General features: G+C 32.5%; 3 protein-coding genes, 1 long non-coding RNA gene and 1 pseudogene across 5 annotated transcripts; 2 read left to right on the top strand and 3 right to left on the bottom strand.

The window, feature by feature from the left end:
* The first annotated feature begins 4,767 nt into the window (after nt 1–4,767).
* LOC100254224 (transcription factor MYB1) lies at nt 4,768–6,191 on the top strand. Its single transcript, XM_003633043.4, has 3 exons — nt 4,768–5,018; nt 5,134–5,263; nt 5,402–6,191. The coding sequence occupies exons 1-3, from the start codon at nt 4,886–4,888 to the stop codon at nt 6,042–6,044; spliced, it is 906 nt and encodes a 301-aa protein (XP_003633091.1). The 5' UTR covers nt 4,768–4,885; the 3' UTR covers nt 6,045–6,191.
* Nucleotides 6,192–10,816: 4,625 nt separating this feature from the next.
* LOC109123347 (uncharacterized) lies at nt 10,817–12,068 on the bottom strand. The gene is made up of 2 exons (XR_002031073.2): nt 11,959–12,068; nt 10,817–11,069 (listed from the first exon to the last, which is right to left on the bottom strand). It is a non-coding gene; the product is annotated as an uncharacterized LOC109123347 (long non-coding RNA).
* On the top strand, nt 11,081–13,781 carry LOC100242235 (cytochrome P450 CYP72A616-like; annotated as a pseudogene).
* A 655-nt stretch (nt 13,782–14,436) lies between these two features.
* LOC100256088 (uncharacterized) lies at nt 14,437–17,664 on the bottom strand. The gene is made up of 11 exons (XM_010657826.3): nt 17,564–17,664; nt 17,268–17,338; nt 17,017–17,072; nt 16,866–16,923; nt 16,720–16,759; nt 16,415–16,528; nt 16,278–16,330; nt 16,080–16,140; nt 15,709–15,800; nt 15,349–15,621; nt 14,437–14,923 (listed from the first exon to the last, which is right to left on the bottom strand). The coding sequence occupies exons 2-11, from the start codon at nt 17,313–17,315 to the stop codon at nt 14,771–14,773; spliced, it is 948 nt and encodes a 315-aa protein (XP_010656128.1). The 5' UTR covers nt 17,316–17,338; nt 17,564–17,664; the 3' UTR covers nt 14,437–14,770.
* Nucleotides 17,665–19,075: 1,411 nt separating this feature from the next.
* Nucleotides 19,076–23,552, bottom strand: LOC100247363 (mediator of RNA polymerase II transcription subunit 20a). 2 transcript variants are annotated; one of them, XM_002279517.5, is made up of 5 exons: nt 23,144–23,552; nt 22,904–23,046; nt 22,641–22,819; nt 22,298–22,387; nt 19,076–19,549 (listed from the first exon to the last, which is right to left on the bottom strand). In XM_002279517.5, exons 1-5 carry the CDS (start codon nt 23,155–23,157, stop codon nt 19,307–19,309), a joined length of 669 nt encoding a protein of 222 aa, XP_002279553.1. In that variant the 5' UTR covers nt 23,158–23,552; the 3' UTR covers nt 19,076–19,306. The 2 variants fall into 2 exon arrangements, with proteins under 2 accessions (XP_002279553.1, XP_010656127.1); XM_010657825.3 differs by having other exon boundaries at nt 22,641–22,822; nt 23,144–23,404.
* Nucleotides 23,553–23,626: the final 74 nt, after the last annotated feature.

Below are 23,626 nucleotides of genomic sequence, written 5' to 3'. Positions count from 1 at the left end.
AAATTATTTATTTATTCTTTGTAAAACAACTTTAATATTTCTTTAACCCATGTTTAAAAGGGAAAAAAAAAAAAACAAATTGCTTGAGTTCATAATGATTTATTTATCATTTGATACTATATTTAATTCCTTAACCCATATAAAAGAGGAAAATAAAAAAATGTATATATAAAAAAAAAAACAAAATGCTTCAAGCTTTAGTATAGTTTTATATTGTGGCTATAAAACACGTTAGATCGAGAATTATTTTTGAGCTTTTTACTTTAGTTTAAGGATTGTTTTTTTTAATGGGGATTATTTTTTGTCGAAAATCTTTAGTAAACTTTTAATAATAAAATATTTTTGTGGGACCAAAAGGCATGGTGGCCTTGTCACTAAAAAAATGGAAAACTTTAGCAACTCGGGGGTGGATGCATGGCACTATGATTAGTGAACTAATTATTTAAAGTAAAGTGAAACTTTATGGCTCATGCCCCTAAAAAAAGTGGTACATAATTCCAGTAGTGTTCAACAAATTATTGAAGTCCTCATCCAAATTTTAATTTTAAAAATGTATAACTTATTTGTAAAAATATTTGGATGTGACACCAACATGAAAAGAATGAAAAAGATATATTTTAAAAAATAATTCCAAGAAAATTAAATTATTTTAATACCTTATGATTTCTCCCATCTCACGTGTTTGGTTCAAACAAAATAAATAAATAAAGTAAAAAAAAATTAGCACTAATTTCAAGCGTGGCTTTGAATGTCAATTGAATCATTCTTGAAACCCTAATACATTTAATAAATTAGTTTATTGTCTTGTTAGTTTTAAATGTTGGGTGAAAATTGAAGTAAACTAATCTTACAAGAAAGTCCAAATCCCTAAGTTAGGATCGATCTTTCATACTCTCTTGAAATTCCATTGTGTCAAGATTCTTTTTTTTTTTTTTTTAAGAAATATAAAATAAATTGAAAACATTCCAATTTTTTTTTTAAAAAAACAAATTTTCAAACCCCAACCTTCAATTTTCTATCCTTTTCCAGGGAAACAAACACCACTTCCCATCACAACGATAACCGGAGTCATTAATGGGTCAAACGAGTGTCAATTATGAGCATTACCTACTCACCTACAAATATGAAATATCATTAAACTAAAGTTTCTCCCTTCAACTGTTGAATACCATTTGGGGCCAATTTCCAGATGTCCGAGAAGCAAGAAAAGCCAAAACTCCGGCTGCTGGAAGGACAGACCTGAATACAATGTCTCCGGACGAATATCAAGTTGGCGTTCATTTTTCGAGTGTTAGGTGTACCGTGTATTTTAGCTACTTGCACCATTAACTGGTTAGGTGATGATGATTATGGATTTAAACCCAACTATTAAACCTATCTGTTTTTTTTTTTTTTTTTAATGTCAATGCATGCAAATTGGAATATAAAATGTATCCAATTCTTTTTTCTTGTCTTTTTAAAATTTTTTCTGGTTCGAGTTATTGGCAATCCAAGTATATATAAAAAAAAATATTTGAAAATGATTAGATTTTATTACTATTATTTATAATCAATGAAGTCCAATTCATGATCATAATGAACTCATGGAAATGAATCCCATGAATCGAACACAACAAAATTTAAGTAGTTTTCATTAAAAGATATTTGACATTTCATAAGAAAATTTAGGACATGTTTGATTGTTGTTTTTAAAAACTATTATGAAAAATAATTTTTTAGAATAGTATTTTTGCGTTTTTAGAAGAAAAAAAAATTGTGTTTAGAACTGAATTTTGGAAAATAGTTTTTGTTTTTATTTATTTATTAAAAAACATGTTTGATTTAGTTAATAAAGAAGATTTTTAGAATAAGTAAAACAAAAAATATATTTGAAAGTTATTTTTTTTAATTAATAAAGTGTTTTATTCTATTATCTTGATATTATAAATATATAAATAATTTTCATATGCACAATTTATTTAAATTTTAAAAAAATTATTTTATTTTGAAATTTTTACAGAAATGATAACTTTGTCACCATGTGTAAGTATAATAATTTCAATAATTTAAAGAAGAAGAAAAGATTTTGCGGGTGGGGGTGTGGTGGTTGGGTGGAGCTCACCTTTATGAAGATGAAAACAGAAAAAACAGTTAAGAAAACACAAAAAAAATAAGAAAAGAAAATACGAAAAATAATATATTATTTGAATACTGAAAAAACAATGAAAACATATTTTTATTGTTCTCAAAAAAATAGTTTTTAAGAACACAAAAAACACAAAACAAAAACACACCCCCTTTCCCCAAACAAGTTTTTTTTTGTGTTTTTTGTTTTCAAGAACAGAAAATAGTTATTGAAAATAGAACCAAACAGGTCATTAGAGTTTATTTTAATTCAAAGGTTTGAAATAAACAAAAGAAATTTTCAAACAAGGCTTAAATTCAATAAAAAAAAATGCATATTTTCTTTCTTTTTTTTTATATATTTATTCAATAAAAATAAAAATAGACTCTAAAATTATTTGGTTTTTTCCATCCACATTTAAAAAATAAAAAAAATAAAAATTGATTTTTGCAATAAATATATTCAATAAATATAGACTCCAAAATTTTTTTATATAATAATAAAAAAATTAGATGATAAAATTTCCAAAGAAATTTCTTGTTGATAAATTTATAATTTTTCTTTTTTCCTTGGAGGTATATTATTACATGGTTAAAACCCTACCTAGTATACATGCATGATGTGAAACAAGAAAAGGCATTTCTATGCATGGGTAAGTATAAAATTATTAATAGTATATGCCCATTTAAGTCAACTTAGGTCATAATCAAGTAAATATTTCTCTTTAACTACTAATTTTAAGTCTTGACACATCAAAGCTGAATTGTCACAATTCAAATCATACATCAAAGTCATGTTCTTTCAAAGTATTAATTAATTCATATTATATTTCAAATAAATCCCTTGGTATTTAATGATCACCTTATCGGAAATCTTTTAGTCAATTTTTTTCTTCTTCTATGTATTGACATGTTTATATTTAATGGGTTTTAGTCCTTTTTCTCTCATATTGACATGTTTGTGGTGGACATGAATAGTATCAAAACAAGTAAATTCTTTAATTTATGTAATTATTATTTTATATCAACATACATTCCGTTAATGTCATTGAAAATAACCAATTAATTAACCTATTTACGAATTGTACCACTCCTCTTTCCTAAGGTAATAATAGTCGAAAAATGTTATGATAGGTATCAAAGTTTTCTTGATGCGATATTAATATTGTGATAATGGTGGTACTATCGAAGTTTAAATCTAGACGGTTAAATATATATATATAAATGAGATTAAAATATAAAAATATAAATAAATCAAATTATGGTACAAATAATAAGATTTTAAAATATATACTTGATTATTTATTGGCTTTGTACCACCTTTTGATACAATAATTGAACCTTGATATGAGTAATGTGAAATAAGATAGGAACAATGATTGAGCATGGTTGAAAGGGCCTAGCTAGGGTTTAAGGCCCCTAAAGGTGAAGCTAAGAAAGGTAAAAGGCTGAAAGGATACAGTGAATGAGTGAGGGCCATGGCTGCTGGCTTTAATGGGTGAGGCTGATGTTGGAAGGGTTTGAATTATGGTAGAGATGGCCACGGCTGTGCCTTGGTTTGAATTTTGACATTCTTGAGCCTGGGTGGCACAATTTATGATAGCAACCTCGCTAGTTGAGGTTTTTAATAAATATGGGTGTGATGTGGTTGGATTGACAGGACCTTGGCCTATGTGAACATCATAATTGTGACTTGTGACACCCCCACAAATAAATGAAACTTTGGTAACTATCATAAATATTCATGCATAGCACAAGCTGATTCGAGAATGATAATAAGACTTAATTGAAAATTAGCAACATTAAGAATAAATAAAGAAAATGACAAATGGATAGGTGATGGCAGGGCAAATTCATTTTTGTTTTGAATTTTCTTTCTTCAAAGAACAGAAGGATCCAGCTGAAAACGTGTGATAGAGATGTGAACGATGCAAATTGAAAGTGGGCGCCCAAGGACACTGTTCAATTTGTCCCTAATAGTAGACTTTTAAAAGTACTGGTAATGAGTAGCTCTCAATCTCGTCACCCACAAACAAATGAACAATTATCAATAAATAAATTAATTAATTATATATATGAACCGTGAGAAGGAATAGGGTTTTTATTGCTACGTGCTTTACAACAATGGAGCACACGAAGACCAGTGTCTGCACCAAACGTTCAAGCCCCTTCTCAGAGAAGGGTAGAAAGATCTTGGAAAGGTAGATGGAACCCTAATTTTTTAATATTTTATGCATGTGCAACTCACGTGTCTAACTGAACCCTATTACTCCCGATGCCGGTCACCCGTGACCTTTTATTTATTTATTTTTTCCGCCATTATTTATTTATTCATCCCATCGTTATATTAATCCACCGATACGTGCCTTTCAATTATTGAATGTGTTAGGATATTTTTTGACTGAATTATTATTATTTTTTAAAATAATAATAATAGTATAAATATGTGTTGAATTTGATGTCATGGATGATTTAAGTAATGAAAATATTTAAGGGAAAATAGAAAATACGTTGATGTCATATTCGGTAGGGAGCACGTGGAACCAAAGCCGTTGTTGTGTGTTTCAATAATGAACACAAAATTCAGTCACGTTTGTTATGAATAGAGTGGACCAATAGAGCACGTAATAATATAATTTGTAAGAAAAATTACATCATTTCGAGGAAAATTCCACCTATAAGAACCACACTCCCAAATCGAAGGAGCTGCAAGTTTTCCCAGGAAACTGAGAGAAAATCAGGGTGACAGAGAGAGTGGGGGAGAGAGCCAGAGAGGAGGAGAATGGGGAGGAGTCCTTGTTGTTCAAAGGAGGGCTTGAACAGAGGGGCTTGGACTGTGGTTGAGGACAAGATTCTAACAGAGTACATCAAAGTCCATGGAGAAGGCAGATGGAGAAACCTCCCCAAGAAAGCAGGTGGGTTAATTTGTGTTGAATTTGAAAAAAAAATAAAAATGGGATGTGGGTTCATCTGGGTTTTCTCAATAACCATGAAAATGGCCTCAAAAGCTTGTTCTTTATCAATTTGCAGGCTTGAAGCGATGTGGGAAAAGTTGCAGGCTGCGTTGGTTGAACTATCTCAGACCAGACATCAAGAGAGGCAACATATCACATGATGAAGAAGATCTCATTGTCAGGCTTCACAAGCTCTTGGGGAACAGGTTAATTAATTAATTTTCAGCCCTAATATCATTATCATATATATATTAAACTACCAATAATTGACCTAAAAGGCTAAAACCCTAAGGGGTTACTCAATGGACTAACAGTATGTGAAATTTTGTTAAATTTTCTTGTAGATGGTCTCTGATAGCCGGAAGACTTCCAGGGCGAACAGACAATGAAATCAAGAATTACTGGAACACCAACTTAGTAAAGAAGATGCAAAGCAGACAAACCCCCGGGTCAAGCCAGTCTGCCGACAGGAACAAGAACAAGGCTGTGGTGGAGGAGCCAAGCAGGTCAAAAACGGAGACTAATGTGATCAGAACCAAAGCCACGCGGTGCTCCAGAGTATTCATAGCTCCACTGGCAGACAGAAGTACTAATGAAAATAGTATCCCTAGGCCTAGGCCTGCAGAGCCTGCAGGTCCATCCATGACACCAGACCTTTCCATGTGTCACTTGGTGGAAACTGGAGCATCATCACTTGTTGATACAGGAGATTTTTCTGTGGATTTCATGGCGGATATGAACATGGGGGAGCTGTGCTTATCAGATCTTCTAAACTCCAACTTCTCAGACTTGTGTGAGGTCCATTGTGAGAATGGTAATGAACTGTCTGCTTCATCTGATGGGGTGGCGCCATTAATGTTCTCCAAGGAAATGCTGGAGGATTGGAGCAGTCTGGGCTGTTACCCCCTACAGCCAAATGTGGGTTCAAACCTCAACTCCTTCACCTCTTTTCTTGACTCTGGAGGTGACTGGCTTGGAGGAGAATAATGGACTGTGTGTTATCTCTTAACCACATAAAGTGCTTTTGCCGTTTTTCACTGTAGAAATCTATGTTCCTTTCACTCCTTTTCTTATTTGAAATAATCAATCTTCTTGGAGAATCTTTAATAACAAAAAAGCGACTTTTCCTTCCCACTATCATCCCACCATTCCTACTTCTTGTTCGACATACATTTCATACCATCATCTGTCTATTCCTTTAAAGTTTGGATTATACTTTACATTTGTTTGAAATTTGAATGTATTAGAAAATTAGAAATACTAGGATACATTCTTATTTCGTTTTTTTCTTTTTTCTTTTTTCTTCGTGATTATTGAGGTAGCATTTCTATCATAGCTCTTGTCGTACTTGAGATTCAAGTTGGCATGGGTGATGGTGAAGTATCAACTTGGAAATATTTGGACTGACATGGATTAGAAATCTAGACAGTTGTTCACAATCCAAAACTACACATTAGTATTTATTTTTAATTATATGATATATTATTTTATCAAAATACGAAAATAATAAAAATAACTTCAAACCTTTTTTAGTTTGTAATTATATTAGAAATTAGATTAATTATTTTATACTTGGAGATATTTAATTTACAACATTTTTATTTCATAATGAGAATTACATTTTTACATATTCTAAAATGATTATTTGAAAATTTGAATTGCTCATAGACTTAGTCTCGTGAGTTAATATTGTAATGACATTAAAATTTATTAAAACTATTTAAAAAATAACCAACAACAACAACACATCTGTATATCTTGTACTTATCTTATTTTTCCACATTTCAAGAAAATTTATGGCATTAAAACATACGAAATTACAAGTCATGAATATACGACACAAGACTTTATATCCATATATTTGTACCAATTTTTAAATTATTCTTTGTCAATGTCTTCCATCATATATACCAAGTCTTTTCTAAAATCAAACCCAAGACTTTTCTTTTATATATATATATATATATACAACAACTCATCCGTATAGCAAGTTCTCTTATTTTTCCACCGGCACAAGACTTTACGTCCGTGAATTTGTGCACATTTTTAAAATTCTTCTTTTTCAATGTCTTCCATCATATATACCAAGACTTTTTTAAAATCAATATATATATATATATATATATATATATATATATATATATATATATATATATATATATATATATATATTATACACTTATATAAAAAAAATTACAAAAAATGAACTCAAGTTTATAAAAATAAAATTTAAGTAATTATATAAAAATAATTAATATTTTATGTATTTTTTTATTAAATATATTATTTTTATTATTTATGTATTATTTTTTTAACCAGATATATATTATATTTGATCATTTTAAGTATTATTTTTTTATCTATAAATATATGAAACTTAAATTATTTTTAAAATATTTTTATTTTATAATTATTTTTATATAAGTGTATATTTTTAGGAAGTTTCCCGTTTCTTCCTTTTAGATATTAATTAATTATTGACTTGAATTCATAGAGAGAGAAATTCACATGTGAACCTCTTTGTTAGCAACTTTTATAATAATCCTAAAAATAAAAAAAATTCTAAGGTGTGATGTGGAACCTTCTCTAGGCTTGAACCGAATGTATACCAAACCCAGTCTCAAAAAATGATTTTTTTTGTTAATTTTTATTTTTTTATTATTCCACTGGATTGAAGAGACAAAAGGAAGATAATATAAGAAAATTGTAAATTTAGTGGCATTCATGGTTGTGGGGTGTGCAGAGGCCCCACACCTTTGAAAAAAATGACCTACTGAAATCTTTGTTATATTAAAGAAAGAAATGGCCTCTTGTCAAGAGAGGTAGTTGCATAGGCATCTGTATGTAACTGTTCCTGTATTGAATGTGCACTTACCTTGTTTGGAAGTAAAGAAAATTGCATTTGGGGTAGGGGAATTCTAGATCTAGGGTTTGACGTTGAGAATCTTGAGATGGATTTATCAATTATTTAATAATTTGAAATTTTGTAGTTTTTCTAGAAAAGGTTGAATTCCAAATCAACTTTTTCCAATTGACCCACATAACTTTACTCTTTTTTTCTTTTTTTTTAGAATTGAAAATAAACATTTTAATATTTTATATCACAGTGAATTGTACCAGAACTTGAGTGACATCACCTTTTTTTTTTTTTTTTCTTAATGGATTGCTTTTCAGAATGATTTGACAGGCACAATTTAATATGAAATAATAGACACGTGAGACTAATAATATATATAATAAAATTAGGAGGAAAATAATTAAAATAAGATTGATATTAACTAAAGTATGTCTAATGTGATTAGACTCAAAATTTGGATAACATGCTAATTATTTTGAATTTTTCTACATTTTCTTTTCTTTTTTACTTTGTTTTATGTACTGATTAGGGAAGACACATATGGAATGTGATTCAGATCAGTGTGAGCTTGGGAGGACAAAGGGGAAAGTGAGCCAATAGAGGGAAAAGGTGAGAAATTCTCTGTACACTTTACCTTCCCACAGAAAACCATTGCTTCCATGTTTTACATCTGCAAAAAACATCTTCTGGAAATGGAATTCCACCATTTGGAGGAGGAATTTCTAAAACTTGAAAACAAACAAAACCAGCAGTGAAGAACAAAAATGGAAAGATAAGTTAAACGTGACACCAGTAATAAGTGCTGTTGTCAATATCAATGGAGAAGTAGAAGTTTTTCAAGCCAGCAGAAGACAATTGATCATGCATTCAAATGGGAATTTTTTTCCCTCAATTTTGGCTTCACAAGAATCCAATTTTTCTTACCTGATCCTGAAGGGAACAACTGCAATTTCAAAATTATTTTTCATTACTTTATATTATCATTCAATGATTCAAATTTTATCATACATCAAAATGTTTGGATCGAAATTTCAATATGCTACCCAGTGGAGTAATAAATACAAATGAAAAAAGAAAACATGGATTAGGACTTAAAATCATTGATGGTAAAAGTCAATTAGGCCTCACATGATTAGTCCCAATTTTTTCTACTCCTCTTCAGTCTTCACCAACTCACAACTACCCGTGACTCAAAAACCCATTACAATAAACTAATAAAAGATAAAAATAAATGAATAAATAGGAGAATCGATTGGAAGTGGTATGACTTCCAAAAGCAACTCAAAACTTAAAAAGGAAAAAGGTCATTTCCCCTTAGGTTTGACTAGTGTTGTAGGAGAAATTGTCAATCCTTTTCAATTTTCCTACTTTCGGACGAAGGTTTTAACTTGGGACTTTGATTTTATAACTTACCATCCTTTTCAATCTCCAATTCCAAGGAAAACCATTTTCATTTTGAATTGGCATTCATGGAAGAAACTTCTTTCAGAGGGATTTCTCTTCTCTATGGTTCATTTCCATTCAGACTGACTTCAAATTTTTTAGATTGAACTTAAAATGCCAAAAAAGAATAAAAAATCATTGATTTAAAGTTGGGTAAATTATATTTTAATTAATCAAGAATAAAAAATTCCTTCATGGTGGGTAATGCCAAAATAAGACTATAATATCTAAGGTTGAAGGGTTGTTTGTCCAGGTTGATGGGCCAAGGCCCAATATAGTTGGTTGTTCGGAAGCCCTACCAAATGCGGGCCCAGTTGTAGAGTTTGATGTTTGGATCGCATTCATGGGCCTCCATGATTTGAAATGGGCTGAAACATCATAGGAATGATCGTTTCGCTCTATTAAAGATGATTAGCAAATTTTTTTTTCGAAATGGTTATAGCTAACAAGATGATCTTCCATATTCCCTCGAATGTATTATTCTTAACTTATTACCCTAATGCTAATACACTCGCCCAAACAAAAATTAAGTTAAGAGAGGTCAAGAATGATAATTTGTTTCACAAGGCAAAATTTGTTCAAATTTTCATTTAGGTGGTATTTGTTTTTTGACTAAATAAAAAAAGTCAAAATATTTGATTTTTTCTATTAAGTTAAAAGTACTTTATTGATATTAACTAATATAATTAAAGTGAACTTATTATCAATAAGTTTAGTTTAATTATATTGGTTGATATCAATGAATTACTTTTAACTGAATAAAAAAAATCAAATATTTTAGTTTTTTCTATTTAGCCAAAAAACAAACATCTCCTTAATGATTAATAACATGTTTTATGACTTCGAGACATTAACTTTTAATCTAGTACAATAAAATTTATATTTTATAATTTGGTAATAAATATTTTATTTATTTGGAGATTCCATTATGGGTTCATATTTAATGACTCATAAAACCTATGTGAATCCAAGTAACTCACACAGGTTGAGAATTCCCAACCCGAGGTTTGATGTAAGTTGGGAACATTGATATGTGGGTTTGACACATGTCATTTTCTTAGGGTTCTATAACATCTCGAAATAATTAATACAGGAATTATAAAAACAAAATCTTACTCTCCTAAGATCCTCTTCCTGATGTTATTCCACTCTCTTCAACTCCTTTCACCTCTCACATCCTCCCACCCTCTGCTCCAGCTTTTGACACCTTACTACAAGGCCACCTACCCTGAGGAATTCCACATAAACTAGCAGCAACCCCCAAATGATATTGGTCTCACCTGTAGTTCATTGCTAGAGTGAACTACCAATCATTTGTAGGGCTTGTGAAATGCTCAGTCTTTCATGCCCCCTTCTCCAAGTTCTCTTCTTTCCAAGTTTTCTTTTCCATTTTTATTTTTTTATTCAATGAACGAAATACTAGAAACGCAAGAAACAAACATTATTATCCACCAACCCATTTGATATAATCTCTTCTTCCTCTTTCAAAGATAATGTTCCCAATAAACAAAAGAAAGTAATAGCAAATAAACTTATATATGCATATCGTCAAAAGATCAGAGTCAATGTCTAAAGCTGACTCACAAATTGGACGGCCATGATCATGAATCAACAGGGTCCCACTTCAAAATTCCCTGCTGTACGACCCCACATGAGCATCTTCTTCTCCAAGAAAATTTAGTCAAAATCCTGGGAAACAATCAACATTCATTCTGGAACAGAACTTGAAAGTCAGATATCTCATACTCAGATAATAACGGTAAAAATAAAAAAAGAAAACACAGTATATATATTGCAGAAGTTTGAGACTATGAAGCATCAATCATTCAACCAAATCTTAACAACACAAAGAGAATTTTGTTCAGTAGATGGCCGTCTCTATGTTTTCTTGTCTACTAATCTCTTCACTGGTTCTGCTCCTTTATGGTGTTCTGAGAGTTTCCTACTCCATTTGGTGGAAGCCGAAATGGCTGGAGAAACGCTTAAGGCAACAAGGAATTAGAGGCACTCCCTACAAGCTGGTCATGGGTGATATGAAAGAGTACATAAGGTTGATAACTGAGGCATGGTCGAAACCGATGAATCTAAATCATCATATTGTTTCGCGTGTAGATCCGTTCACCCAGAATAATATGCAGCAGTACGGTATGCGCATATCTTAAACTATCAAATGCTTTCTACTATGAACATATAGTTTTACAGTGAACTTAACATTGAAATTTGTGGATACAGGGAAGGTATCGTTGTTTTGGGCTGGGACAACACCTAGGCTGATTGTCATGGATCCAGGGATGATAAAAGAAGTACTGTCTAACAAGCAAGGACACTTTCAGAAGCCATATATAAGCCCTCTTATTCTTACTCTAGCACGGGGATTAACTGCTCTAGAGGGTGAGGTGTGGGCAAAACAAGAAGGATAATCAATCCTGCCTTCCACCTAGAGAAGTTGAAGGTTCGTTTCAGAAATCTCTTCTGATTTTACTCACATAAGTATATAATTACTTCTACTGTTCTACAACATCAAAGCATTCTATCCCAACAGAACAAGCTTTTAATCATCCAAGCAGGTAAATATTATGAACAGCTTTGTTGTTAACTTACCTCTTTTCCCTCGATTTCCTGTTGAAGGTGATGATACCAGCATTTACGACAAGTTGTAGCATGTTGATAGAGCGATGGAAGGAGTTGGCTAGTCTTCAAGAAACTTGTGAAGTGGATATCTGGCCCGAACTTCAGAATCTTACCAGGGATGTTATTTCTCGGGCAGCATTAGGAAGCAGCTTTGAAGAAGGAAGGCAAATCTTTGAACTTCAAAAGGAACATATAACCCTAACTCTTGAAGCCATGCAAACATTGTACATCCCTGGTTTCAGGTAAGACTATTAAGTAACATATAGCTTTTGTTAGTACCATAGTTCTTCTGTTTGAACGATTAAAATACCCATTTAAAAGACCAATTACCTTCGATCTTTAGTCTTCTTGTAGTGGTTTAATACCTGTGATGTATAGGTTTATTCCAACAAAGAAAAACCAGAGAAGAAAGTACTTGCAGAAAAGGACCACATCAATGTTTAGAGATCTGATCCAAAGGAAAAAGGATGCTATAAGAACAGGACAAGCCGAGGGTGACAACTTACTAGGCTTGCTCTTGCTGTCTAGTAGCCAGAACAATTTGCCTGAAAATGTGATGAGCACAAAAGATAATGCGATAACTCTTGAGGAGGTGATAGAGGAATGCAAGCAGTTCTACCTTGCTGGCCATGAAACAACCTCCAGTTGGTTAACATGGACAGTGACAGTTCTAGCTATGCACCCAAATTGGCAAGAGAAGGCAAGAGAAGAAGTAATGCAAATTTGTGGTAAAAAGGAACCTGATTCAGAAGCTCTAAGCCACCTCAAGATTGTGAGTATTTCTCTCTACTTCACCTTCCATCCATAGAACAAGAACCCCCTCCTTCCTCCCCCACACCCACAACAATAGATAATAAAGTAACAACAATAAATGTAAAGGACTTCTCTCTATATTAGTTAGAACAATACCAATTCTATTTTAGGCCTTCCCAGTACATTCATACAACCACCTTATTTTGAGTTGAAGTCGTACATGGCAACCCTCCCCTGTGTTGAAGCCAAGTTTAAATTAAAACCAATCAACTGGTGGTTAACCAATGGACTGGTAGATCTCTTTATCGACACAGGCTAACTAGTTTAGCTAATAGCCTCCAAGGACGCTGACAGGAGTTACAGAATCAATTTTTCAAAAACATAACTGCTGGATTTTTCCCTATGAAGCAGAATCTAAGGTTTTTTCTAGAGAGGGTAACTTAAGTTTCTCCAATTTTCCTGCAGGTAAGCATGATCCTTTATGAAGTTCTAAGGTTATATCCACCTGTAATTGCTGTTTATCAACATGCTTACAAAGAAACCAAGATAGGCACTATCTCTCTTCCAGCTGGAGTTGATCTTACACTACCTACACTACTTATCCATCATGATCCTGAACTTTGGGGTGACGATGCAGAAGAATTTAAACCAGAGAGATTTGCTGAAGGAGTTTCAAAGGCATCTAAGGATCAACTCGCATTCTTCCCATTTGGATGGGGGCCAAGGACCTGTATTGGCCAAAATTTTGCCATGATAGAAGCTAAGGTTGCTTTGGCTATGATCCTACAACATTTCTCATTCGAGCTCTCGCCTTCCTACACTCATGCTCCTCATACTGTTATGACTCTACAACCACAACATGGAGCCCAACTTAAATTTTACCAACTCTAAGTTGGAAGCCAGCTGGTCTGCATCTAAAAGTTTACATGCATTTTAAAAATAATGTGATTTTGCATCACACTAGAATCTAAATTGTATGTTCTGTTTCTTTAGGATCTTTTTCAATCTTTCACAATAAAGAAGTCTTCCTTCTCTTGTAACTCTCGACTCAATTTGTTATTTAAGCATAATTCAACTTTTTTTCTTGTTTTTTGGAATTAGCACCTCGATAATCTAATTATCAAATAACAAACCAAGTGTATTCAAATTATAATAACTAATATAATCCTTCATACATTTCTTCCTCATAGATCAAAGCTTTGATTTTAAAATTCAAGAATCACAGCCTAAAAATTCCATCACCATCAAACCGTCCTATCTTTGCAGATCAACATCAAACCATCCTCTCATTACAGGTTTTACTTTGTCATCAAAATTGTTCAAGTTTCCTGAGTTGAATTATATTATGCCATGTCTTCTACAGCATGAACTGCTCCATCTAGTAGATGATTGTTAAGTTAAAAGGTTTATGTGTCTATTGATGCTTAAGATGAGAGTAAACAGCAATTTAGTTTCATCTTATGATATGCATACCTTATAAAATGATAGAAACATTCAGCATCATCATTGAATGAAAAACCAAACATGGAGCATATGATAGGAAACTCAACCGCATAGTATGTGACAGAAATATGACATAATGGCAAGCAATACTAATAACTCATGCAATTTTATACATACCATATGCTATACAAATTTCAACTTTGAATTTGCTGGAAGGATAAGTGATGACAAAAATGCTTAGTAGATCAGGTATAAATAAATATTGCATTAGTCTTTGTGTGCAATATATTTCATTCGATGATATCATCCAATTTGCAGTAAGATCATTTTAAATAAAGATGAGCAACAAATATCACAATCATGTTTAGGAACACGCCAAAAAAAAAACCCATTTTTTTTTTCCCTTTCATTTTTTTCTTCTAAAGGAAGTTCATACCTTCCTGTTGAAACCTCTCATCTCTCTTCTCTGAATATTTCTAACCAGGAATTTAAAAAATGGGTGAAGTCTAAGCCGCTATACATTTTCTTTCGAAAAAAAATATCTCGCAGTCTCTTCAGGGTACAACCCTGTTGCTGATGAGCAAAATTATCCCAAATCATCCATACTACTTAAGGCCGAGTCCACATCTGGAGTTACAACTGCACGTTTTTTGAGCTCCCCCAAAACACAACAGCATTTATCTTCGGTATTGATGGCTACAACATCCTGAGCAAACACACAATCCAAACCTGGGGAAACCTGCACAGATTACACAATATCATATATCTTGTAGGGAATCCCGGGAATGGACATTCCTATTATTCTTTCCTTACATAAATTCAGATATTCGAGAAAGTTTGGGTCTTTCTACTAGGATTTTATGCACATGACTTAAAAGTTCCTTTGAAATTTTGTTAAAGTAATATGACATCGATCTTCAAAATGTTCTTATTTTATCATATAACAATATATCTTAGCTTTTTATAACTTTCATGTATTTAAAGAGTGAAGCATAACAAAATTGCTCTATATTCTGAATTCCTTAGTTATATTCTGCCTTAGTTTTTAAAGTGCACATATGGAGATTCAAAGATAGGCAGAATTATGATATTATTATTTGGAACAAAAACAAGGAACATGGGAGTTGGGTGTTAGTAGCCAAATATGACATAGCATGTGCTCACATCATAAAGTGTGTCACCAAGCTTCAGCTTGATAGCACCACTCTTGTACACCAGCATTTTACCCATGAAACCTGAAGGCAACTCTTCCAATCTGCAGGTCTTCTGTATCGAACCTGCACCCTCAGAAGGCTTCAACCTGTTGGCTTGACCAGCATCCTCAGGTGGCTTTGAGCTGCTGGCATTCTCCTTGACCTCTGCAGTAGCAGCTTGCTTTATCATAGGCATGGTTGCTGGTAACTGAAGAAAGAGCATACTTGCTTCCTGATTTTCATCCTGCCAGCCATCCCTCAAAAAGTATAGTGAAGAATTTATACATAAATATTTAGATATTATTTGATCTCAACTTATCATATTACCCACCATTAGGCCTAGCTCCATTGCTGGATTTGTGGAATTTTCGTCATAAGCTGTGCTCTCTGAAGCCTCCCCAAATTCCTCCTCATCAAGAAGCTCTGTAAGTAAGAGAGAAAAATTAGATGCAATCTTATTATGAGGCAAAACATGGCAAGTTACGCGGGTGATGGGAGTGTGAATCCTCAATTCTACACAAAGAAGAGAAAGCAAGTGACTTAGGCCCACCACTCATAAGATATGAGTCATGTGACCCAGTTCAGTAAATGGAAAGCCTGGAACATTTGTGCGATCAGAAATGATTCATGGCAGCATGCCCCAGTACTCGATATATTCTCTTGTAAATTAGTGTTTCTTTCAGAGATGCACCTCATAAATACCTGGATTTCCTGAATATGGCCTCCTCAAGGGAAGAGTTACAGGATAATAAGTGTAGTAATCCTGCAGCAGAATCAAAAGAAACTAATAACTCAGTATTGCAAGAACCAGCAAACGCAAGAATAAAAGGAGGAAGTTAAACCAGGAAGGCAATAACTAAGTCATGTGGACTTGTAGAAATGAGTCATGGTTCTACTAACCCATGGTTCTTTGTATTCTTTATGATCACTCAGACCTGAGCCATAAAGACCACCTGCAAAAGCAACATCTAATGTAACATACGGGACCATCTGGGTAGCAGCTTAATACATAGAAGATTAATAAAAAAGAAGCTTACCACCAGAAGCTGGATCTTGATATCGACTACTATTAGTGGCACCCCTGGGAGTGCCATATGATCTAATGGAAGCTGACGCACCCCCATAACCGAATGCCACTTGTGTAGGTGCCACTGCAAATTGCCCAGCGCAAAATAAATGAGTTTGGGAATCAAAATTTACATTGCAAGAGCCGATCAATGAGATTTGAATACTCTTAATTGTTGGATAAGAACAGAAGAAACAAAAAAAAAAGTTTGAAATATATGACTAAAAACTAACACAGGGTGAGATGATGATATTCAATCTAAAGAAAATAGCTTACATTTCTTTTCAGCTTTAGGCTTCCCCTTCATAGAAGCTTCCTACAAAGGAGGAAACGACAATCTAGAATAAGAAACTGCAATTATGAGAACAAAATAAAAAAAAAATAAAAAAATAAAAAATTATTCGTCTCCATAATATAAATACATTGAAATGTCGCATCAATTCATTGGCCTGTGCAGCATCATCGTCTTCAGCCACTTCACTGAAAACCATAGACAAAAGCTAGAAACCAATCAAATAACCACATTTTGCTGCCAAACCATTAAAAGAATAAAAAATAAAAAATAAATCGTACCTTTTGGGCACAACAGACTTCGGCACTCTACGAGGAGCCTTGGGAGCAAATCTCACCTGAAGCAGCAGCAGCAACAGCAACAGCAACAATTCAAACAATGGAACTCATGACAAACAGTAAAACACCAAACATAAGGCTCCATTTGGATCTCTGAATTTTCACCATATGCCTTGGTTCTATTTTCTGTCGTTCCAAACAGAGCCTAAAAAAACCTTTACTTTCAGATGAAAAAAACCGCGCTCTGAACAAACCTTCCTGGTGGCGGCGGCGGTGCTGTTTTTGAGAGATTCCGGATCCATAATCGGACAGGAACGATTCAATTCTAGTAGCAACGCAACCAAAAAACACGACGATCAGTTAGTCGTTCATACATCAGCGTCTCGCCGATTATATCATTCAACTGATTCAATTGGCGATAACTTTTTTAACCGATTGCGATCGAGAAAGTAGTAGAAAAATTCACAGTAACAGCAATGGAATCATCAATGCGGTATATGATGAAAACGGAAGCAAGAATAAAGAGAAGAAGAAGATTGTTTTTGCTTACAGTGTCGTCGGTTGAGATTCTTGAGAAGCAGAGCAGAACAGAGACTCATACGCTCGAGAGCGGCGAACCGAAACTTATAGTTGGATTTTGTGTAACGTGTAATTTATATGAATGAAACCTAATACCTTGTTTTTATTCATACCATATTATTTTTACATGTTAAAAACATCCATAAAATTGGTTATTACAATTCTTCTTATTTTAATAATTTAATATACATTGGTAATTGAATAATCATTTAAAATTTATATTTATGTTTGGTTAATAAGAAAATATTAGAAACTTTTTTAGCTAATACTTAATTCTATGTGATATATTTTTGAACAAAGGAATTTATAGAAAAAATTCCTTGGAAATTTAGATGAATTATGAGATAAAAGTAATCTATATGTGTAGTAAAATTTCAATCTTATGTTTTGAAATTTTGCAAATTCGCTTTTTTGGGAATTTCATTTTTGAGTAGCAATTAAAAGAAAATTGTATATTTAAGTTTTCTCAATTTTTTTTAAAACTATTATACTCATTTAATTTTTTAGTGATGACAAATTAGTAATTTATAATGATTTTTTTTCATACAAATTACACAAAATTAAGATGATTTTGTTCATTTAAAAAATAGGAATTATTCAAATAAAATTTTAAAATTATTTTAATTTATATAAGAAATTAGATTTAATAACAAAACTCTAAAGGTTGAAAAAGGAAAGAAAATATATATTTTTTCCATTAAGATGAAAATGAAAAATATCTTTAAGACAAAAGTATGGTTAAAAAACAAGTTCTAAAAATAATTGAAATGCTAAAAAAAACAAAAATCGTATAAAGAACAAACAAACTAATTCTAGGAATGCTCGAAAATTTTAAAAATTATGGTTTTTAAAAACTTATTAAATGCATAATTCATGTTTAATAATTGTTTTTAAAAACAATTTTTTATTATTTAAAAAAAATATATGTTTGTCCATTAAATATATATATATATATATATTAATTTTTAAAAATAAAAAATAGAACATTTGTAAATAATATATTTTGTTATTGTCGCATATTTCATAATCATTGTTTTAAAAAAATAATTATAAAAATATAAATAATGATTAAAAATAAAACACTGAATATAAATTTTATTTTTAAAATATATTTAAAATCATAAAAGATGGATAAAAAATATTTTAGATTTTCAAATATACTTCTACAAAACATTAGAAAATGGTTTTCAAAATTATTATTAAAAACTAATTTTTAAAATTATTTTGTTACCAAACAAAACCCCAAAGAAAACGTTTCAAGCATTAATAAGCTGTTGTAGCTCTTTTAAATCAGTTCCAAGCATAGTGATGTTTTTTCCTCAAAAATCAGTGTTATGTTTCTTCTCTGTGATGACATGGGCAAAAGATAGTAATAGAAGTAATTTTTGTTTTTGTTTTTTTTCCGTTCTGTCTCTTTTCCTAATCGTACGAAGAAATAGAAGTACAGATGGCAATACTTTCCATCATCCAAACAAAACAGAAGTAGAAAATTTTGGCTTGTACAAAAAAGAGAGCCAACTTTGGGCCTGTTGCAATCTCACATCTGTTTGGTTCTCTAAAATGTTGAGGCCACCCCGTTTTACTCATTCCCACCATGCTATCTTCTGGAATTGAAAAGAATGTTACAGTCTAGGAAAATTAGTTTCAAACAGAGTAGGATTCCAATAAACCAATGATACAAGCACATACAGAGAGTGAATTTTTTTATAAGTAGCTAATTTCTCACTCCCTGAGCTGTTTGGACTGCCGAGATGAGTTGAGCCATGACAGTAGCATACTGAACAGCTGTGTGTTGCGAAGTGTAGTGGTCTGAGAGGCCAAACTCTGCAAAGTTTGGTTCTATATGCATAAAATGACCTGGTAATGACCTTTTCGACATGGCTTCTTGCCATATTTCAACAAACCCATCCAAGATTTGCCGGGATTTTTCCATTGAAGAAAGGGGCAGATACTCCACCTGCAAAAGGACCCAGTAATTCAAAATATGAAGATTCACAGCCATTCAATCTCAAATTTTTGTGTGAGAAGTTCAGCAACTACTGCACCACAAGAAGTGCAATGCAGCCAATGGATGATTCTTTACAGGAAAATACTCAGTTAATTGAATGAGCAGCAAAAATCTAGGGCTTGTTTGTTAACTATACTTGAAAACAGTTTCTGTTCTTTTGAATAGATAACTATATTCTAACTAAAAAAGCATGTTTGGCAAACTTTTGACAGAATTTTTCCTGAAAACATGTTCTTTTTAGAACAATTTTGAGGTGTTTTTATTTGGCTTTTCTAGAATTTTCTAAGCAACAATTCAAAAGATTGAAATGACTTTGAGAACTTTTGAATGGCATATAAATATATAGTACCTTTATGGAAAATAAGCCGAAAGAACTGTTTTTCATATTTGAGTTCTGGAACATAATTTTGTTTCCAAAAACAATTGAGATCTATTCTTAAAAGCTGTTTCTGAATATGTTGCGAAACAAGCCATTATTCTAGTTCTCCATAATAAGTGCAATTGAGAAATTACTAAAACTCCAAATAGATGATAGGGTTTCTGAAAAATAGATTCTACCCTAGTGAAAAATACTTAAATATTTTGTCCAGAAAAACCAAGCAGTCTTTGCCAAATATAAGTTTGTAATCAATATGCACATAGTCCAATGGGTCACATTAAATTGAAATGATGCAAAATGGAAGTAGATCAATAAAGAGAAAATGCCTCTCAACCCCCATGCTCATTTTCTCCTTTTATTTCCTTTTCATTTGCTTGTTGTTTTGGGGTGGGGTTAGGGTCATCCACTGGTGGGTCAACTTCAGTTGCAGCCCAATTTCCACAAATTGTTCTAGACCAGACAGTCCTATATTTTGGTTCTATTACAAAAATAGTAGCGCTGTTTGAGTTTTTTTAGCTGACTTCTTGGGGGAGGAATACTTTACCAAATTGAAGTCACTCGGAAGAACTCAGAGCATGTTCTCACCTCTTTTTTAACCCTATTCAATTCACAAAGCATTCTATCAAAATTAGCTTTCTGGTTATACATCCTTGAGAGCATCCAAGAAAAACCATCCTCCTCACCATGCCACAATCCCCTAAAACGATCCAAACAATTTGTTCCTACTACCAAATACTTTTGACAATATCCTTGGAATTGGATTCCAATTTTGTCTCCCATCCCATTTTGTAACTATATTGACTTTCTACTGGCAGAGAAAATACTCAACAGCTGCTCTTCTGACTGGGTCATTAAGGTCCCAGACATTCAAGAGAGGGTTTGAAGCTTCCCAAGGAAACCCAGTCCCACCTAGCCTAAAATTTACCCACAAGGCCTTCAACTGACCCACTCAAGAATTCAGTTTAACCTTTAATCTTTTCAAACTTGCATCATTTTCAGAACCAATAGCAAGTCTAACAGTCTTCTCCAGTGAAACAAGACACCCTCATTGGTAAAATGATTTGATTAAAAGTGGTTTTCTATCTATAATCATATTGAACACAAAATTTCGCTTGTAGTATTCATTTCACAAACCAGCAATCCATTTTCTATGTGATGCATACTTCAAGCCACTCCAGAGCAGTAAAACTGCATTTACACGTTAACACCCCCAGTCGTTTCGACTAAATCAACTCCATCATACTGTGATCAACGGATATCCAAAACCTTTTACATGAGTCAACAGTTTTAGCAAGAAAATTCAAATTTACAGATCAATAACATACTTTGGAGGATGAGAATGTATTAAATGCTTCAAATAGAATCTAAATCTATATTTGGATTCAGTAAGATACTAAGAAAAGGGAAAAAATTACTTTAAAAAATCATTTTCTTATGTTTGATTTACTATAGAAAATATGAAAGAAGATCAATATAATTAAAATTAATTATAAACTATGTATTCTCAAATTATTTAATTTTTATATAGAAGAGGGGAAAATAAGTTAAATAAGTTTGAAGAATCATGTAAAAATAATTTATTGACTTTAAATCTATTTTTTGTTTTCCTTCATTTTTTCTTTCCTTCGATTTTTCCTCTTTATTTTCTCTCCCATTTTCCCTCAAATTTTTCCAAGAAACAATCATAGGGTAAATGTTTTCTATACTCAAACTTTGATGACAATAAAATAGAAGAGCACAAAATTAAATTTCTTTTCAGCTTCTTGCACTGAAGCAGAGACAAAACAAAACATATGAAGGTACAAACAGAAATTTCAATTTGCACCAGCAAACAAACAAGAAATTTGTAGAAACCTGAAACTAAAGACTGATACTGAGGTTGCTGAGCAGTCTGCATCTGAAAAGGAGCAAAGCATCAACTGCAAGAAAGAGCTCAAACCAGTGACGGAAATTTGATAATGAGAAGAAGAAGAAGAGTGTGCTCCAATACACCATCCAGAGCTCTCTTTTGCAGGTGGTGTTTCAATCCTCTTTGGTTTCAAAGTGCTCAGCAACCTTGGTCACAGTGTTATGTTTCAGATTACGGATAAGCTTTGAATCTATCTATATATATCAAAAACTTCAAAACATTGATCAACCATTTCAGAGAAAGTACAACTGCAATAAAATAGCATAAGGCCATATGGTATGATATTGAAAAGCAACATCCTCAGTGAAGTGGATTGTCTCCAAACAATGTCATGATTGACTACTACTATGATCACTGCTAAAGATATCTGAATTTTACCCAAATAGGAATCTAATTTTTAGTTAAGTACCTCAAAAACTATTCCCCTCAAATTCTCAGAGGCGCTTGGAGCAACTTTACCAACTCGTAATTGGAAGTCACCGAGTTGATACTGAAATCCCTGCATAAACAAAGCACAAACACAACACAGAATCAATATTAGAATAAAAAAGGAAGAAGAAGAAGAAGCGCATGAGCTAAAACATATATAAAATACCATCTTCACTGAACCGATCTTAGTTCTATTTCAATTCCCGCATACTCAAAATCAATTCGAACTATTATCAACACGGACCTGAACAAAAAAACACTCGCGCGCACACACATATTCAAATTTCAAATACTTCTTGAGCTGGAGATATGGGTAAGCAAACCTCGAAAGTAAGCGACACCCTCGATTTGTAAGATTGCAATTTCTCCATTATCATCTGAATTGATGAATCAGCTTCGAGCACTATCTTCTGGCTGCGAATTATAAAGTAGTACCGGTTGGGCTGTTCCGGGAGCGAAATCCCAAGAAAATCACGGGGGTATTCTGCAGGAACTGCCTGATCTGCTGCGCGATACAATTGAAAACACATTAAATTTAGGGGAAAAAAACAGATGATTGAATGTGAAACTAGGGTTTCGGAATGACCTCGAAACATGGGTTTGTAGAAAGTGAGAGTAGCCTTCCACCTTCCTTCTTTGACGCCATTGATGCTCTCGACGCACTGTGAAACTTCGTTGATCATTTGACTGTTGACCGTTGTTCCGGCATTGGGTTGCCAATGAAAAACCCTAGAGAGAGAGATTTTCCAATTGACGGTAAGTTAACTACATTCCGATTGAGAAAAATAAGAACCCTAATTTGAATGGATTAGGGTTTTGTGTTTACCATTTGAGAGGCATCGTGAACAAGATAGGCGACAGTGCAGCTGTGCCAACCTGCTCAGGAGTTGTGTCGACTGGGAATGAGAAAACGACATGGTTCTGTTGTATCACATCTTTTGTTACTTGGATGAGACCATTTTTCGAGTAAAAATTAAGAAATTTAAGAATATAGAAATTTCAATATAAATTTATTATTATTTCCTTTAAAAGACAATCAAATAAAAATTCATCATTTTTCATGGTCTTTTATTTACCAAGTCAAAATAAGATGAATGAAAAAAAAAATTTGGTTGGTATTTTTTATATAAAAATATTTATATTTATTTAATAAAATTATTTAATTTCTATGCAAAAAAAATTTAGAAAAATAAATGAGAAGTTTTAGAAATGGTGATAGACAACTAAAAAAACCTCAATCACTATAAATCAATTGGCTTTTCTTATTTATGTTTTTTTATTTTTATTTTTAAAATATATAGATTATTAT

This window comes from Vitis vinifera, chromosome 11 (genome assembly GCF_030704535.1).
Source record: "Vitis vinifera cultivar Pinot Noir 40024 chromosome 11, ASM3070453v1".
Lineage (NCBI taxonomy): Eukaryota > Viridiplantae > Streptophyta > Magnoliopsida > Vitales > Vitaceae > Vitis > Vitis vinifera.
The sequence above is the reverse complement of the archived record's forward strand: the minus strand, read 5'-3'. Positions and strand labels throughout refer to the sequence as shown.

Coding starts and splice junctions, on each gene's coding strand:
- LOC100254224 (XM_003633043.4), top strand. CDS start 4,886: ATGGGGAGGAGTCCTTGTTGTTCAAAGGAGGGCTTGAACAGAGGGGCT. Junction 5,019..5,133: donor AAACCTCCCCAAGAAAGCAG/GTGGGTTAATTT, acceptor ATCAATTTGCAG/GCTTGAAGCGATGTGGGAAA. Junction 5,264..5,401: donor CACAAGCTCTTGGGGAACAG/GTTAATTAATTA, acceptor ATTTTCTTGTAG/ATGGTCTCTGATAGCCGGAA.
- LOC100256088 (XM_010657826.3), bottom strand. CDS start 17,315: ATGGATCCGGAATCTCTCAAAAACAGCACCGCCGCCGCCACCAGGAAG. Junction 16,529..16,719: donor GCCTAAAGCTGAAAAGAAAT/GTAAGCTATTTT, acceptor GGCAATTTGCAG/TGGCACCTACACAAGTGGCA. Junction 14,924..15,348: donor TTGGTGACACACTTTATGAT/GTGAGCACATGC, acceptor TAATCTGTGCAG/GTTTCCCCAGGTTTGGATTG.
- LOC100247363 (XM_010657825.3), bottom strand. Junction 22,388..22,640: donor GGGTGTCGCTTACTTTCGAG/GTTTGCTTACCC, acceptor TTGTTTATGCAG/GGATTTCAGTATCAACTCGG. Junction 19,550..22,297: donor TGAGGGGAATAGTTTTTGAG/GTACTTAACTAA, acceptor GTCCTTTTGCAG/GTGGAGTATCTGCCCCTTTC.